Here is a 15,886-nt window from a genome sequence, read left to right on the forward strand (position 1 = left end):
GAAAATGTGCTCTATGGGGGAAACAATAGACTAACTTCGAAAGGCAGGAAGGCTGGAGTTAGGCAATCACAGCACATTCGGGGCAGTTGTCGTGCCGACGCTGACGGCTTCAGTGGGAACGCGACAGCGGCAAATCTGTCCCCAAGGGACTCTTGCCGCTGCGGCATCCAACCTTGCCTTGATGGAAGAAACAAAAAAATCAAATAAATAAATTCCCAATGTAAACTTTCGACTGTTAAAATATGAAGTCTGCCCATCCCCCAACCATCACCATACCCCTGAAATCACACCTACGTCATGATCCATGGTGAGTCTGGACTTTGATTGATGTTTTGCAATTTCCTGGAGCTATTTGACTTGATCCTTCAAAAAAGCATATCCTTGTTTGGCATTTTTAATTCATTTTCCTTGTTAATGCTCTTATGTTCCTAGGTTGCTCTGGAAATGCAATTTTATTGTGTTCTTAACTTTAATGTTGTTTGTTCCTGCTTGAAACTTTCCTGCATTTTTTCACGGGAAACGGCCGCTGCTCCTGCCATTGATGGCAGGCATTGAGCAGATTTTATTTGTGAACTGTTTTGTACCCAAAAATAATTGTGTTCTATTAAGATGGTAAGTTCACCCCCTCCCAAATTAATAACCCACTTTCTGGGGACCACTCACACAATTTCTAGTCGATACCGTGAAGAAAACTTCTTTACCTGCTCCCTCACAAGAAGAAGTTACCAAGACTCCTTGACCTCCTATTGTTTATTTATAATTATGTTTAATTTATCATTTTCTAAAATATTTTTTTTAATTGTGTACTTTTGACATGTACTGTTATTTACGATTTCTGTGAACCTTTGATTGTATTCATATCATCTTCTGTATTATCCTTTTACTATTTTAATGGATATTATATATCATTAATATTCTTTATTACACCTTTATGTATTTATGTATTAATCCACTTTCTGGGGTGGAGTGGAGTGAAGTTCAAAAACAGCAGAGCAGATCAAAGCTACTGACACCAGCGCGCGCAAACATGGAGTGCCAGTGTAAACACTCTGAGATAGGTTCTAGTATACACTCTGTGTAGGCAAGTATATAGTAAGGGTGGGCGCCACATCCGTTCCGCTCGCAGATTTTTGGCAATTTCGCGATCTGTGAATCTCGCGAAATTGCCGAAAAATTCGTGAATCCGCTCGCGGGCGGATTTTGGGCAGTTAGAGAGGTATCGCACAAACCGGTGGCGTCTTCTTGGATAAATATGAAGGGCAGAGTTCATTCTGGCACGATGCTCCTGTCACAAAAATTAAACCTCAACAGGAAGCACTTACAGATATAAAGGTGCCCGAGTTGAAGCTCAAGTTCAGTAATGCATTCATCAGCCCAAAAACAATCGTGAGCTTTGTCGAGGCTGGGCAGGTGTGCTTTCACCCCATATCTACCGTCAAAAATTAGCTGTGACGCTGGATAGAGGCCTTTGCATCCTTCACTTTCACGAGCGCAATCCCCGTGCAGTTCCTGTGACCAGGAGCTTCTTTGTCCTCATCTGCTGCTCTGATCGGTCTCTGACCTTTTCTACACACGAGGCATGTGAACACGCATAGAAGCTCGCACGTTTGGCCCCGCCCACACACTCGCGGTGTGCACCGTCTTCCCGCCATTTACCCACTATGATGTACAGCTCACTCAAGGGACCCCTGCGCCCTTCGGTGCGATGGCATAGTAACACACACATGGTCACTGGAGACAACTCTTCTGGCACTTTATTCAGCTGTAGTGTAGGAAAAGCACTATACATTTACCCAACGAGGTAGCACTTACTGATTAGCCAGTAGGAAGTACTCTGCACTAAAAATCCGTGAGTTTACAGATTTTTCCGCGAACTCGCAGATTTTTTTTCCGATTTTCCGCAAAATTGGCCCATACTTAGTATCTAGTCGACAGAAACTCATCCGAGTTCAAGCTGAACTTGCAGCCCCTGGAGCATGCATAGACACAAAGGGTCCAACCTCATTTCCTTGGTGAGGAATTTCAGACAAATAAGGACAAGGCCCAAAGGGAATTTCCTAGTGCTAAATTTGTGACAGGTATTTCTGTGCACAATTGTGTGACCCTTCCTTAATGCTATATTGCACAGGGAGTGCAAAACCAACCTCAAAGGGCCCTTACATTCCACGCAGAATTCCTGTAATAGGTGTTTGGAGCAGGTGAGTTGCACGAACGCACAAAATCACACAAGCACCCACAATTGAATGCACAAACCAGTAGCACAATTGTCAACCACAATAAGAAAACAGCTGTCTCCTGAGACAACATCCATGGTCACGGTAGACCTGAACGCCATTGAGTGTGCGCTGCAGACCACCTGACCTTTAACAGTGATTCCTGAATACAGGACACCCAATCTTGCATGTGGCCATCAATCACCCATAGCCAGGCCACCAATGCTCTGCAAAAACAACAGTTGAGGGACAGAATGCAGAACAATGTCATACATTCACCCCAGTACAGAGATCTGTGTCTAAATCCATCGTTTTTTTGCTCACCACCCCACCCCAGTTCAGACATGGCCATATGCAATTCAGCCTTGACCCTGTGCCTCATATGAACAGTCCAGCCCGAACTGCCAAGCCATGTCTTCCCTGGACCGGAACCAAGCAAGCGGTTTCTGGCTAACAGCCGTCTTCAGCAAGGATAACTTGACTCCAGTGGTGTGGAGAGCATGGGACCCACGTCTGGGCATACACGTCCCACTCGGGGTAACAAATGCAAAAACAACGTTAATGGACACAGCTGATCCACACACCAGTAAAAAGAAACTGCATCAATCATGTCCAAAATCTTGTAAGGTGTCTACAGTGTGTCTCATATCCCGGAACTCACCTCAACAGTATTCTTTCCGCTTGCGGTGGGCTGGGTGATACAGGGACACATGGAAGATGGAGAAGTTAATGGACTGTGAGCATTGGCGGGTCAATATATGGTGGTCCAGGTGTGCTTGATCATTAGGTTTATCTGATATATTGTTCTTAGATAATGATATTCTTAGAACATTATAGGAAGCCCTACAGCTATCTATTTTTTCTGAAGTAGATGGAACTTACAACTAAGATGGTTTATATCCAGTTGTTGAAAGCATACTGCACCACTTAGGCCTTGGTTATGTTTTAAGACCCACTTAATACATCAATACATCACTTCTTATCTACATTTATAGTAATTATGTCTCAAACACTAGAGAAAGTCTCTAAACTATTCCACAGCTCGAGTGATATGTTACATCTTAGGGGGGGGTGACATCATGTCATTTTTTCTCACAAAGACTACATGAAAATGTTGGGAATTTACAATCTTGTAGTGAAATGTAGTTTGCTGGAATCTCACGTCATGTATTTGACTGGAACGAGCACCGCGCATAAAAGGTGTCCCGAGATATTGCCAGTAGTCTGGTTCAAGAAGATGTCGTCTCTGGGCAAGACACTTTCTTTGAGAACCAGTCTCCCACTGATATCTCACAAAATGTTGTACACAATTTTGCGCTCGGGTAAAAAATCTATGTGAAATTGCATAACGCAAACTTTCAAGAAAATTTGTGATGCAACACAAAATTTGGGAATATCCCTGAAAGTACTGGCGTAAATTATATTTTGAAAGATGCAGGACTTGCACAGCGGTAATTCAGTGATTATAATCAACAATAAACTTTATGGCGTGCGAGCAGGGTTGGGCGCTGTCTGTACCTCCCAGCGAAACTGAAAACTAATACAAAGCTCCTCCCAATGGAAGGAGACACCCTGTTGCACAGCTCTATAATTCAGACTGAAAAGTCTTTCTGATTAATCATCAAAGTTAATTCTCATCTTGGGGTTCCAAAAAGTATTTAATTGTTCATCAAAGTTTCCGTAACATGTGGGTTACTGATTGTACATCCAACATTAACATCATCAGATATAATTCCTTCCCCAATGCATTTCGGGCTAATATGTAAGCCCTTCCTCAGGGGACATCTCTACAAAAAAAGGAACAAATCAACATGTCATTGTGTGTGCCCAAGACACATAATCTACACACATTATCACATATCAGTGTGTCTGTGACCGGCATTTCAAATCAATCAAAAAGGTGCCCAAATGTTCTGGTGAAAAATAACACTCATGCGTGTGTTATTTGTTTAAAAATATAATCCTTAGTCGTCCGAAACAAAAGCTGGTGTTTTAGTGAAGATCCATCGGGCCAATGAACGTAAATGTATGTTGAAACCACCTTATACACCGATCACCGAACCGTGAGTTTAAAAAGGATATACAAAGTTGAACATGCATTAACGTGAGCGGCATACTCACGGACAGTTTCAACAAGCTGTGACGCTGTCTCTGTAACAGAACAGCGCGTGTTAATCAAGAAACCTCCGTTTCTTTTGTGCAACTAATGACGTGGTCTCATGCCAGAGTACTTACTCGGTGATGCAGTTCAAAGCGCTCATAGCCGTCAATGTGTTGGGAACCCCGGCGGTGTTCTCCCTGGGTGTAGTTTTTACCGGCTCGTGCATGCATGTGGAAAGTGAAAGCGGACTAACAAAACCGAGTTCAAACAAAAAACGCGACGGCCATATTGGGTGAGGCGTTCCAAGTGTAAGTGAAAAATAAGTATGAAAGAAAACATGGTCACATAACATAAAATTCAAGTACCCTCATTAGAAACACAATGCATGTGCATAAACATAGCTGGTTACAAATAACAAAAAAACTCCATTCGATCATTCAGACCGTGTGGCTGCATCGATGCCATATAGCGAATCCAAAAGTTCTCTCTTTTTAGCAATGTCTGTTTGTTGTTATGAGTGGGGGTGATTTGTTCCAGTATGACAAATTTGAGTTGAGCTACAGAATGTTTCTGTTCAACAAAATGTGCTGCAACAGTAGATTTCAAGTTTCCTGTTCTTATGTTACTTTTATGCTCAAGTAAACGGGTCCTGATCTTCCTCTCCGTATGTCCAATGTAACACTTGCCACATGGGCACTTAAGCATGTAAATTAAATTGGCTGAGTTGCAGGTGGCATTCACTTTTAATTTCACAGGATGACCCTTCATAGGGTGACTGATGGTGTTCCCTGGAATGCAATTGTTGCAATTGCTGCAATTGTGACAAGGACGTAAGCCTTTGAATGTGGTTGATTCACCCTCTTTGATAGATTTCTTCAGAATTTCCTTCAGATTGCGACCCCTGGTGTATGCAAACATAGGTGGTTGATCAAAGATGCCTCTGAAATCAGGTTCAAAATTCAACAATGCCCAGTGTTTACGAATGATGTTCTTATAGCAGTTACTCAAAATGCTGTATTTGGAGACCACCACCATCCTGGTGTTCACCGGTTTGACAGTCGGTTGTAGCAAATCTTCTCTTTTCATGTCTCCAACTCGTCTGACTGCTAAATCTAAGGTTTGTTGAGGATAACCACGATTTTTGAATCTTTCCACCATATTGGTGACTTCCTGTTGGCAAGTGTTTTCCGAAGATACTATTCTTTTCACTCGCATCAGTTGCGATAAAGGTAGATTGCGCTTTAGCCCGGGTCTGTGAAAACTCTGGTGATGCAAAAGTGAGTTCCTATCTGTAGGCTTCCGAAATATCGTGGTGTTCCAGTTTCTGTTGTCGCATTGTATCTCCACATCCAAGAAGTGTATGCACGCTCTGTCCATGTTCCAAGTGAATTGTATTCGCTGGTTAATACCATTCCATGTGTTGAGAAATTCTGTTAACTCCAACTCTGTTCCTTTCCAAAGGATAAAAATGTCATCGATAAATCTCAAGAAGATTTTCCCATGTCTCAACCAGGTGTTATGGTTGAGGATGTGTGTTTCTTCAAACGCTTTCATCACGATATTCGCATAGGACGGCGCGGCACAATTTCCCATGGCGGTCCCGTTCAGTTGATGAAACCATTGGTTGAACACTGTAAAGTAGCTATGGAAGAGTGTGAAGATCATTAATTCCATGATCAATATTTTCATGTCTGGATCCAGATCAGAATTTGCCAGTTCTTGTTCAATGGCCGTAATGCCCATGTCGTGCGGTATTGATGTGTAGAGTGAACAGACGTCCACTGTACACATGAGTAAATCTTCATCTTGGGACGTTTTTATCACTTCTTCCAATTTCACAAGGAAATCTGTTGTGTCCCTTATGTGTGACCTGGTGTTCAATACGAACGGTTGCAAATATCTGTCCAAGAATTTGCCGATGTGTTCATGTATGGATCCCTTGGTGGACACTATCGGTCTGAACGGTGGTCTAGTTGGATGCTTGTGCATCTTGGGCAACATATACAACGTCGGTGGTTTTGGGTTCTCCGGTGTGAGGTAACGTCGTGTCCGATCATTGATGGTTCCTTGGTCAAACGCTTTGTTAATGATATCAAGTAATGTCATCAAGAATTCGTTGGTTGGATCGGCATTCAATGAGGCATAAGTGTTATGATCGCTCGTGTGAATCAATACTTCCTCTTGATAGAATTTGGCGTCCATGATGACTAATGCGCCACCTTTATCAGCTGTCTGACATACTATGTTGGGATTGTTCGCAATTTTTCGTAACGTGTTTTTTCCGTTTTCGTCAAATTTTCACGTTTTGCTTTGGTTTGAAAAGGCAGTTTCAATAGGTCATTTTTCACCATGCTTTCGAATACATCAATGATTTTGTGACTAACAGGAGCCATAAATGTACTGCGTGGTCGAAGCCCTCTTAACATGTCATCATCAGTGTCTACTACGGTGACTATGTTTTCAAAATAATGTCGAAGTCTGATGTTTCTAACCAGTTTGAACGTGCTCACTTCAAGTTCTAACGTGTTGGTTTGTGTTGTTGGTACAAAAGTTTGTCCCTTCTGTAATACTCGTAATTCTTCCTGTGATAGTTCTGTGGAAGAAATATTTATCACCAAATTGTCAACGGTATTCATCTCCGGCGGTAAGGTTTCTTGGCTTTTGGCAATTCTTTTGCCGCCTCTGCGGGTTTTTCCCCTCCTGGATCTGTGATTTGATTTGGACCCTCCTCTAAAAAATGAACCGTGGATGTAGAGGTGCCTGGTTGTTGCTCAGTAGGTGTCACCTCAGCTGAAGCCCTCGTTGTCTTGGTTGTTCTGTTATCTCCATCTGAGGAAGAAGTCTCATTCTCCGAATAGGGATTATACGCTCGGTTGGGGCGTCGGCGGGCGTACACTTCTGCCCAAGTGTACACCTCGCCGAGCTTGTAATCGATGGTGTCCCTTTTATATTTACGTAGTTTCCGTTCCTGAGTTTCCCGTGTGTGTTTATCTATTTGGGTATTCACGTCTTCCAACAACGTTGCCAATTCAGTGGGGTCCATGGCCTCGTCCAGTTCCGCCCTGATGGTTTTGATGTCTTTGGTCAATTCTTCCAATGATTTGGATAGTTCCTCCACTATCAAAAGTATTAAATCTAACGAGCATTTATTGAGGATAGCGAACCATCTCTCAACAAATTTCGCATTATTTTTGCACAAGAGAGGTTTTAGGGGAACCCGTAGGCCCCTAGGGATCCGCTGGGCGCGATGGTACCGCACCAACGTTGATGCATGTAGTTTCTGATTGTATTCCTTTTTTAGCAAGTAGAGTAATTGTTTTAAATTACTTTCAGGGCTGCGAGTGCTAGCAGCTGCTATGACTTCCTCCTGGATCATGTCATAGATTTTATCTGCATCCCCCGCCGTGAAGGCGAAGGTGTCTGCTTTTAAATCCGTCATGCTGGTTATGCTTTCGTAATTCATGTTTAAACCAAGTGGCGTGCTAAATCCTTGGACAGAAAAGGGTTGAATCAAACTGAAAGATGCAGGACTTGCACAGCGGTAATTCAGTGATTATAATCAACAATAAACTTTATGGCGTGCGAGCAGGGTTGGGCGCTGTCTGTACCTCCCAGCGAAACTGAAAACTAATACAAAGCTCCTCCCAATGGAAGGAGACACCCTGTTGCACAGCTCTATAATTCAGACTGAAAAGTCTTTCTGATTAATCATCAAAGTTAATTCTCATCTTGGGGTTCCAAAAAGTATTTAATTGTTCATCAAAGTTTCCGTAACATGTGGGTTACTGATTGTACATCCAACATTAACATCATCAGATATAATTCCTTCCCCAATGCATTTCGGGCTAATATGTAAGCCCTTCCTCAGGGGACATCTCTACAAAAAAAGGAACAAATCAACATGTCATTGTGTGTGCCCACCCAGGGAGAACACCGCCGGGGTTCCCGACACATTGACGGCTATGAGCGCTTTGAACTGCATCACCGAGTAAGTACTCTGGCATGAGACCACGTCATTAGTTGCACAAAAGAAACGGAGGTTTCTTGATTAACACGCGCTGTTCTGTTACAGAGACAGCGTCACAGCTTGTTGAAACTGTCCGTGAGTATGCCGCTCACGTTAATGCATGTTCAACTTTGTATATCCTTTTTAAACTCACGGTTCGGTGATCGGTGTATAAGGTGGTTTCAACATACTTTTACGTTCATTGGCCCGATGGATCTTCACTAAAACACCAGCTTTTGTTTCGGACGACTAAGGATTATATTTTTAAACAAATAGCACACGCATGAGTGTTATTTTTCACCAGAACATTTGGGCACCTTTTTGATTGATTTGAAATGCCGGTCACAGACACACTGATATGTGATAATGTGTGTAGATTATGTGTCTTGGGCACACACAATGACATGTTGATTTGTTCCTTTTTTTGTAGAGATGTCCCCTGAGGAAGGGCTTACATATTAGCCCGAAATGCATTGGGGAAGGAATTATATCTGATGATGTTAATGTTGGATGTACAATCAGTAACCCACATGTTACGGAAACTTTGATGAACAATTAAATACTTTTTGGAACCCCAAGATGAGAATTAACTTTGATGATTAATCAGAAAGACTTTTCAGTCTGAATTATAGAGCTGTGCAACAGGGTGTCTCCTTCCATTGGGAGGAGCTTTGTATTAGTTTTCAGTTTCGCTGGGAGGTACAGACAGCGCCCAACCCTGCTCGCACGCCATAAAGTTTATTGTTGATTATAATCACTGAATTACCGCTGTGCAAGTCCTGCATCTTTCAGTTTGATTCAACGCTTTTCTGTCCAAGGATTTAGCACGCCACTTGGTTTAAACATGAATTACGAAAGCATAACCAGCATGACGGATTTAAAAGCAGACACCTTCGCCTTCACGGCGGGGGATGCAGATAAAATCTATGACATGATCCAGGAGGAAGTCATAGCAGCTGCTAGCACTCGCAGCCCTGAAAGTAATTTAAAACAATTACTCTACTTGCTAAAAAAGGAATGCAATCAGAAACTACATGCATCAACGTTGGTGCGGTACCATCGCGCCCAGCGGATCCCTAGGGGCCTACGGGTTCCCCTAAAACCTCTCTTGTGCAAAAATAATGCGAAATTTGTTGAGAGATGGTTCGCTATCCTCAATAAATGCTCGTTAGATTTAATACTTTTGATAGTGGAGGAACTATCCAAATCATTGGAAGAATTGACCAAAGACATCAAAACCATCAGGGCGGAACTGGACGAGGCCATGGACCCCACTGAATTGGCAACGTTGTTGGAAGACGTGAATACCCAAATAGATAAACACACACGGGAAACTCAGGAACGGAAACTACGTAAATATAAAAGGGACACCATCGATTACAAGCTCGGCGAGGTGTACACTTGGGCAGAAGTGTACGCCCGCCGACGCCCCAACCGAGCGTATAATCCCTATTCGGAGAATGAGACTTCTTCCTCAGATGGAGATAACAGAACAACCAAGACAACGAGGGCTTCAGCTGAGGTGACACCTACTGAGCAACAACCAGGCACCTCTACATCCACGGTTCATTTTTTAGAGGAGGGTCCAAATCAAATCACAGATCCAGGAGGGGAAAAACCCGCAGAGGTGGCAAAAGAATTGCCAAAAGCCAAGAAACCTTACCGCCGGAGATGAATACCGTTGACAATTTGGTGATAAATATTTCTTCCACAGAACTATCACAGGAAGAATTACGAGTATTACAGAAGGGACAAACTTTTGTACCAACAACACAAACCAACACGTTAGAACTTGAAGTGAGCACGTTCAAACTGGTTAGAAACATCAGACTTCGACATTATTTTGAAAACATAGTCACCGTAGTAGACACTGATGATGACATGTTAAGAGGGCTTCGACCACGCAGTACATTTATGGCTCCTGTTAGTCACAAAATCATTGATGTATTCGAAAGCATGGTGAAAAATGACCTATTGAAACTGCCTTTTCAAACCAAAGCAAAACGTGAAAATTTGACGAAAACGGAAAAAAACACGTTACGAAAAATTGCGAACAATCCCAACATAGTATGTCAGACAGCTGATAAAGGTGGCGCGTTAGTCATCATGGACGCCAAATTCTATCAAGAGGAAGTATTGATTCACACGAGCGATCATAACACTTATGCCTCATTGAATGCCGATCCAACCAACGAATTCTTGATGACATTACTTGATATCATTAACAAAGCGTTTGACCAAGGAACCATCAATGATCGGACACGACGTTACCTCACACCGGAGAACCCAAAACCACCGACGTTGTATATGTTGCCCAAGATGCACAAGCATCCAACTAGACCACCGTTCAGACCGATAGTGTCCACCAAGGGATCCATACATGAACTCATCGGCAAATTCTTGGACAGATATTTGCAACCGTTCGTATTGAACACCAGGTCACACATAAGGGACACAACAGATTTCCTTGTGAAATTGGAAGAAGTGATAAAAACGTCCCAAGATGAAGATTTACTCATGTGTACAGTGGACGTCTGTTCACTCTACACATCAATACCGCACGACATGGGCATTACGGCCATTGAACAAGAACTGGCAAATTCTGATCTGGATCCAGACATGAAAATATTGATCATGGAATTAATGATCTTCACACTCTTCCATAGCTACTTTACAGTGTTCAACCAATGGTTTCATCAACTGAACGGGACCGCCATGGGAAATTGTGCCGCGCCGTCCTATGCGAATATCGTGATGAAAGCGTTTGAAGAAACACACATCCTCAACCATAACACCTGGTTGAGACATGGGAAAATCTTCTTGAGATTTATCGATGACATTTTTATCCTTTGGAAAGGAACAGAGTTGGAGTTAACAGAATTTCTCAACACATGGAATGGTATTAACCAGCGAATACAATTCACTTGGAACATGGACAGAGCGTGCATACACTTCTTGGATGTGGAGATACAATGCGACAACAGAAACTGGAACACCACGATATTTCGGAAGCCTACAGATAGGAACTCACTTTTGCATCACCAGAGTTTTCACAGACCCGGGCTAAAGCGCAATCTACCTTTATCGCAACTGATGCGAGTGAAAAGAATAGTATCTTCGGAAAACACTTGCCAACAGGAAGTCACCAATATGGTGGAAAGATTCAAAAATCGTGGTTATCCTCAACAAACCTTAGATTTAGCAGTCAGACGAGTTGGAGACATGAAAAGAGAAGATTTGCTACAACCGACTGTCAAACCGGTGAACACCAGGATGGTGGTGGTCTCCAAATACAGCATTTTGAGTAACTGCTATAAGAACATCATTCGTAAACACTGGGCATTGTTGAATTTTGAACCTGATTTCAGAGGCATCTTTGATCAACCACCTATGTTTGCATACACCAGGGGTCGCAATCTGAAGGAAATTCTGAAGAAATCTATCAAAGAGGGTGAATCAACCACATTCAAAGGCTTACGTCCTTGTCACAATTGCAGCAATTGCAACAATTGCATTCCAGGGAACACCATCAGTCACCCTATGAAGGGTCATCCTGTGAAATTAAAAGTGAATGCCACCTGCAACTCAGCCAATTTAATTTACATGCTTAAGTGCCCATGTGGCAAGTGTTACATTGGACATACGGAGAGGAAGATCAGGACCCGTTTACTTGAGCATAAAAGTAACATAAGAACAGGAAACTTGAAATCTACTGTTGCAGCACATTTTGTTGAACAGAAACATTCTGTAGCTCAACTCAAATTTGTCATACTGGAACAAATCACCCCCACTCATAACAACAAACAGACATTGCTAAAAAGAGAGAACTTTTGGATTCGCTATATGGCATCGATGCAGCCACACGGTCTGAATGATCGAATGGAGTTTTTTTGTTATTTGTAACCAGCTATGTTTATGCACATGCATTGTGTTTCTAATGAGGGTACTTGAATTTTATGTTATGTGACCATGTTTTCTTTCATACTTATTTTTCACTTACACTTGGAACGCCTCACCCAATATGGCCGTCGCGTTTTTTGTTTGAACTCGGTTTTGTTAGTCCGCTTTCACTTTCCACATGCATGCACGAGCCGGTAAAAACTACACCCAGGGAGAACACCGCCGGGGTTCCCGACACATTGACGGCTATGAGCGCTTTGAACTGCATCACCGAGTAAGTACTCTGGCATGAGACCACGTCATTAGTTGCACAAAAGAAACGGAGGTTTCTTGATTAACACGCGCTGTTCTGTTACAGAGACAGCGTCACAGCTTGTTGAAACTGTCCGTGAGTATGCCGCTCACGTTAATGCATGTTCAACTTTGTATATCCTTTTTAAACTCACGGTTCGGTGATCGGTGTATAAGGTGGTTTCAACATACATTTACGTTCATTGGCCCGATGGATCTTCACTAAAACACCAGCTTTTGTTTCGGACGACTAAGGATTATATTTTTAAACAAATAACACACGCATGAGTGTTATTTTTCACCAGAACATTTGGGCACCTTTTTGATTGATTTGAAATGCCGGTCACAGACACACTGATATGTGATAATGTGTGTAGATTATGTGTCTTGGGCACACACAATGACATGTTGATTTGTTCCTTTTTTTGTAGAGATGTCCCCTGAGGAAGGGCTTACATATTAGCCCGAAATGCATTGGGGAAGGAATTATATCTGATGATGTTAATGTTGGATGTACAATCAGTAACCCACATGTTACGGAAACTTTGATGAACAATTAAATACTTTTTGGAACCCCAAGATGAGAATTAACTTTGATGATTAATCAGAAAGACTTTTCAGTCTGAATTATAGAGCTGTGCAACAGGGTGTCTCCTTCCATTGGGAGGAGCTTTGTATTAGTAAATTATATTTTGCCAGAACTAATTTAATTGTGAACTTCTATAGGAAAAGCATTTTGATTGGCGCATTTTTTAAAATCATTAAGGTTAAAATTCCTCAAAGATTCCTAAATTTGAGTGTTCTAACTGTGTGGGTAAACTGATTTGGTCTAAAACCTTTCTTTTTGTAAAATGACTATATCTGTATATGTGGTATCCTGGTGACTCTGAATGTGGTGTGTTTATTTCAATCTTCCCAAGTCACATGCAAGGTCCCTTTATTTTATTTTATGGAATATTATTTGTGTGTGTTCTTTGGAATGTACACCCCATCACCGTTTGATTTATAAGTTGTATGTTTTGGGTTCCCATTGGCTGTGGATGGCGTAGAGGTGGGGAATCTTTAATTGGAGGTAATTCCCCATTTACTTTCATGATGGAAATTCCATTGTCCCATCTCATCTCAATCCCAGATTGAGTCATCTCAATTTCCTTATTCTACTTTAGAATTCCTAGTGCTGTCAAATTCAATAATCCAGGAACATTCATTTTACTCAGTTTTTAATTCACATGATCTTCATCCACTTCTTTCCAAAACTGAGCATTTTTTAATTTGTGCAGTTTTATTATCTGCTGAATTTAAAATTATACACCAGACATCATCACAGAACCCTCTTCTCTCCCAAGATCTTAGATCTGAAACAGTCTTTGATGTGTCCCCCACCTATGCTTGAAAGACCACCGCCTTGCTTCCTTTCGGGTACACTTACGTTGGCCAACCGCTGCTCCAGCTGCACGATCTCCTCCGCCTTCTGCTGCACATTGTCTGCTCCAAGAAGACCCAAAATTTTCTCCATGAAAATCCTGTACGCAGCTAGAATCTGTTGGCAAAAGACAGGCATAGTCATCAAGATGCTTCACTTCTTTCCCTTCAGTTTACTTCTTTTACCTAGATTATGAATATCCTGCATTCAGTGGGTGTGCACGAGGCGATGGGTGTGATTTTTTTTATTTTACTTGCATAGTTTACAAATGTCCTGCAAATGTTTTTTTGCTAGAGAAGTCTTCCCCAAGAATTGTGTTTCTGCTGGGGGTCATTTCACATAAAATCTACTTATGCTAGACATTATCCCTGCAATCCTTTTCTAAGATGTTTTTTAAATCACTCTGTGGAGGAAAACCTTAACAAATCTGCCCACCTGTAGAAAATGTACATTCCAGGTGCCAACTGAGGTTAATGGGTACTTATAGAGAGTTGGAAGTTGGGAGGGCTGAGACAGAAAGAATGCCTTCTGTTGCAAGTAGAGGCAGGTTTTAATAGCCTAACCTAAGATGATGTGATCTGAGATATTGCAGAATGGTGGAGATTGTTCTAGAACGGTACTGGGGATTCTGAAGTCATGCCCAACAATACAGGTACATTGAGAGGATGGATAAAACCTATAAGTGGTAACGTGTTTGCATAACAAATGGAGACTCCACCCGTCAGGGAGGCTTAGGGAGCTAAAAAGAACTGGCGTGCCAACAAAATGTAATTTGCCTTGGTTACAGAGGTGCTGGTCCAGTCCTCCCTGGTATCCATGATAATCTGTTGGAGAACGCAGGTATGGTTGTAAGAGGTAGTTTCCCCTTTGAATACCCTAGGATGAAGACATCAGCCCATGATGATGCTGATCACAGGTGTTGGCACTCATGCTGAAGTGGAGCTTGATTACTTTGAGGTGGTCAGGTTTCTTTGCTCCTAAAGCAATCGGGGGACCATGTATCAAGGGTGGGCTGAATTTGCGTAGTCGCGCTACGCAAAGTTCCGTGAAATGGTAAGAAATCTCCGCGAACACGCAGAAATTCCACGAACTCACGGAATTGCTTGTTCGCAATGCTTTTTTCCTGTTCGCGATCGCTGTTTGCGTGCTCGGGGAGAAACATCTTGCGAACACGCATTTTGAGAACGCGAACAAACAAAAAATTCTGTGAAAAACTGAATTTTGGGCAATTTCGCATTCTCTGCAGAACGCGAAATTAACCAAATTCTGCAAAGTCCGCGAGCGGAACAGAATTTACCGGCTTAGGCCTAATCACAGGCATGTTACACATCCACTGTGTAAGACATGTGAGCAGTAGCAGCCACCCAGGGCATCGCTACACAACTGTCACAACAACCTCCGGCTCTGCTTGTAAATCACAGGATACCTCAGCCCTAATTTTCTTAACAGGATAGGGAATCATGCCGCATCTCTGAAAATATCTTTGGGTATTGAAGATTTAAAGGATTCATTATTTTGGTGATCTGGATCTCCGGAGCTATTTTAGTGCTTAGATTTAGCAATTTTCTTTTACATTTTCAGAAAGCTAATTTGCTTGAAACATGTAACTAACAGGCACACAACAATTACTAGAGCCTCGAGGAAAAAGGTGTCCAAAATGAATCCTCCTTTGTTTTTCCAGTGGAATTTTCTAAGATCTTTAATTTTCACAACTCTTTGACCAATATGAGCCTTCCCATGTAGACTAGTATGACCAACTTTTACATATATGGTACCTTGCAAGCAACATCACATAAAAATGCTCTAAGTTTTTATTCCTCCTTAGGCCTCTTAAACCGTTGAGTGCTCATGGCCGTTGGAACGTTCGCACGCGGGGATAATTTCCCCGCTGTGCTGAACGTTCCAAAACGGGTGTGGTCGTGACGAGCTCAGCTCACCATGAGTGCAGCTCC

At 42.3% G+C, this 15,886-nt stretch overlaps 1 protein-coding gene across 1 annotated transcript in view; it reads right to left on the minus strand.

Annotated features, from left to right (window-relative positions):
• The window catches only part of ECEL1 (endothelin converting enzyme like 1), a 270,327-nt gene that overhangs the window by 193,332 nt on the left and 61,109 nt on the right, over positions 1-15,886 (minus strand). The window contains exon 3 of the mRNA XM_078665391.1: positions 13,941-14,051. Within this exon, the coding sequence (XP_078521517.1) occupies positions 13,941-14,051 (111 nt within the window). The remainder of the gene's footprint in view (positions 1-13,940; positions 14,052-15,886) is intronic.

Source organism: Lissotriton helveticus, chromosome 11 (genome assembly GCF_964261635.1).
Source record: "Lissotriton helveticus chromosome 11, aLisHel1.1, whole genome shotgun sequence".
NCBI lineage: Eukaryota > Metazoa > Chordata > Amphibia > Caudata > Salamandridae > Lissotriton > Lissotriton helveticus.